This window comes from Panicum virgatum, chromosome 1N (genome assembly GCF_016808335.1).
Source record: "Panicum virgatum strain AP13 chromosome 1N, P.virgatum_v5, whole genome shotgun sequence".
In the NCBI taxonomy this organism is placed as follows: domain Eukaryota; kingdom Viridiplantae; phylum Streptophyta; class Magnoliopsida; order Poales; family Poaceae; genus Panicum; species Panicum virgatum.
Window position 1 is genome coordinate 10,215,098 of NC_053145.1, and position 2,307 is coordinate 10,217,404.

The window sequence follows — 2,307 nt, forward strand, 5'->3', positions numbered from 1 at the left end:
GGACAAAAAGATTGTATCACAAGTATATAAATAAGCTATACACTCAGTTTGGGCTTGTATATAAATAAGCAGATTACCAGAATTGAAATATCACACATGCATCCGATAAACTAAAGAGAGCAATTCATATTACTGATCGTATCATTTAATAGACGCTCTTAACACAAAGCTAACTCTTTTTCCTAAGACGCTGCAATTTTGCAATCCACTAATCTTCAACCGCCTGCTGCTACTGATGGTTTTCCTGCAAGACATAAACGCATACATGGTTTGATCAGAATTAGAACACTAACCCTGGCATCATACTAAAAATTCTCAAAATTGATAGATCAAAAAGTCCAAGAAGAAAAAAAATACCTAGCCTATGCGGCAGGAGGACTAGGAGGCATCAACGGTGGCACCGGTTCAGCTACAACGAAAACCAAATATTCATCACAGATTAGATGTAAGCAATCCAATCAAACATTGTTCAAATAAGATGCGCACATGGTTCAAAACAATGCAACTTACTCTCGCACTCGGAGAGTGCTTCCACTGGCAACGTGACCTCGCAGGTCGACGGGAGGTCGGCGACGCGGCTAAAATCCGTGTTGGCCGGCATGAGGTTGTCGATCTCCCCGCTCTTGGCGTAGCACAGGCACATGGGCGCGGCGTCCACGACCCACTGGAGGCCCTTGCAGCACCCGCTCGAGGGCGCGGCCACGGCGGCGTCGGTGAGGAAGTCCATGCACAGGGTCATCACCATGAACCACGAGATGCAGTATGGTGTCGCCGGCGGCTCCGACGGGCTCGATGACGGCGCCGGCGACGGGGTGGGATCAGCTCTGGTGGCCCGCGTGGGCTGTGGCGTGGTGGCGACCAGGAGAGCCAGGGCGAGGAAGAGGCCGGCGATGAGCTTGGAGGATGCCATGGCGGCGGCGGTGTGGATATATGTTGTTGTGCGTGAAGGTGTTTGGTGCGTGTATGGCCGGCGCGGCGATGGGCAAGCAGCATGCGGGTCTAGGTGTTTATATAGCGCGGCCAGTAGAGATATTTTTTTTTAAGGGATAAGTCTATTTTACAACCTCGAACTAGTCAAGAAGTCCGTTTTTCAACCTCCAACTACGAAACCGGGTAACATAGGCCCTCGAACTGGCAAAACCGTCCGAATCACCCCCTTGATCACTGTAGCAAGCTGTTTTGAAGGCGGTTTTGCTACAGTAACATTTCCGAATTTCTGGAATTTCACACCTCTCAATTAAATAATAAAGAAAGCATAGTTAATATTGTCTAAAAATCATGATATTTTTTTGGGAGGTAGATAAAAAGACAAGGAATTTATTTTGGCTAGATGTGATACATTAAACATAATGAAATTTGAATTATAAAATTTTAAAAATGGGTAGAATTCAAAATTCCTTGAATTTTTGGGTTAGCTAAACCTTTGATAAAAATGAAATTAAAATATGATAATTCATAATTTTTTATTTAATTTAATAAGGTATTTTTTATTGGCCCAAGTTTTTATGAAAGTTTTTGAATTCCTTCGCAATGCTCAAATTTGAATCAAATTTGATTCCTCAAATTTTAATTTATGAATATTCTATAGAACTTGGGCCAATAAAAAGTACCTAACTAAAATAAATAAAAAATTATGAATTATCATATTTTTAATGCATTTTTATCATAGGTTTAGCTGACCTAAAAATTCAAGGAATTTTGAATTCTACCTATTTTTAAAATTTTATAATTCAAATTCCTTTATGTCTATTGTAGCACATCTAGCCAAAATAGATTCCTTGTCTTTTTATCTACCTCCCAAAAAAATATCATGATTTTTAGACAATATTAACTGTGCTTTCTTTATTATTTAATTGAGAGGTATGAAATTCCAGAAATTCGGAAATGTTACTGTAGCAAAACCGCCCTCAAAACAGTTTGCTATAGTGATCAAGGGGGTGATTCAGACGGTTTTGCCAGTTCAAGGGCCTATGTTACCCGGTTTCGTAGTTGGAGGTTGAAAAACGGACTTCTTGACTAGTTCGAGGTTGTAAAATAGACTTATCCCTTTTTTTAAATGGTTCCATGCGTGCAAATAAAACTATATAGTTAGGTTTTGGATGGTTCCGTGCAGATAAAATCAGTTAGGTATTGGTGATTTGAGATGCGATCCTAGCAGTTTGTTGGGGAGTTAGTTGAGCTCTTAAGGATATCCGGCATTAAAATTAGGGTTAATTGGATCTAAGCCATTATAAATGTTAGGTATTTGAACCGTGCCATTATAATTCGTTTTACATCGTGGGAGCCATTACAATTCTCACAGAGTTT

The 2,307-nt window shown here is 40.3% G+C and overlaps 1 protein-coding gene across 1 annotated transcript; it reads right to left on the bottom strand.

Moving 5' to 3' along the window:
• Window positions 1-215: 215 nt before the first annotated feature.
• LOC120653286 (non-specific lipid transfer protein GPI-anchored 2-like) lies at window positions 216-910 on the bottom strand. Its single transcript, XM_039931053.1, has 2 exons — window positions 511-910; window positions 216-244 (listed from the first exon to the last, which is right to left on the bottom strand). The coding sequence occupies exons 1-2, from the start codon at window positions 908-910 to the stop codon at window positions 216-218; spliced, it is 429 nt and encodes a 142-aa protein (XP_039786987.1).
• Window positions 911-2,307: the final 1,397 nt, after the last annotated feature.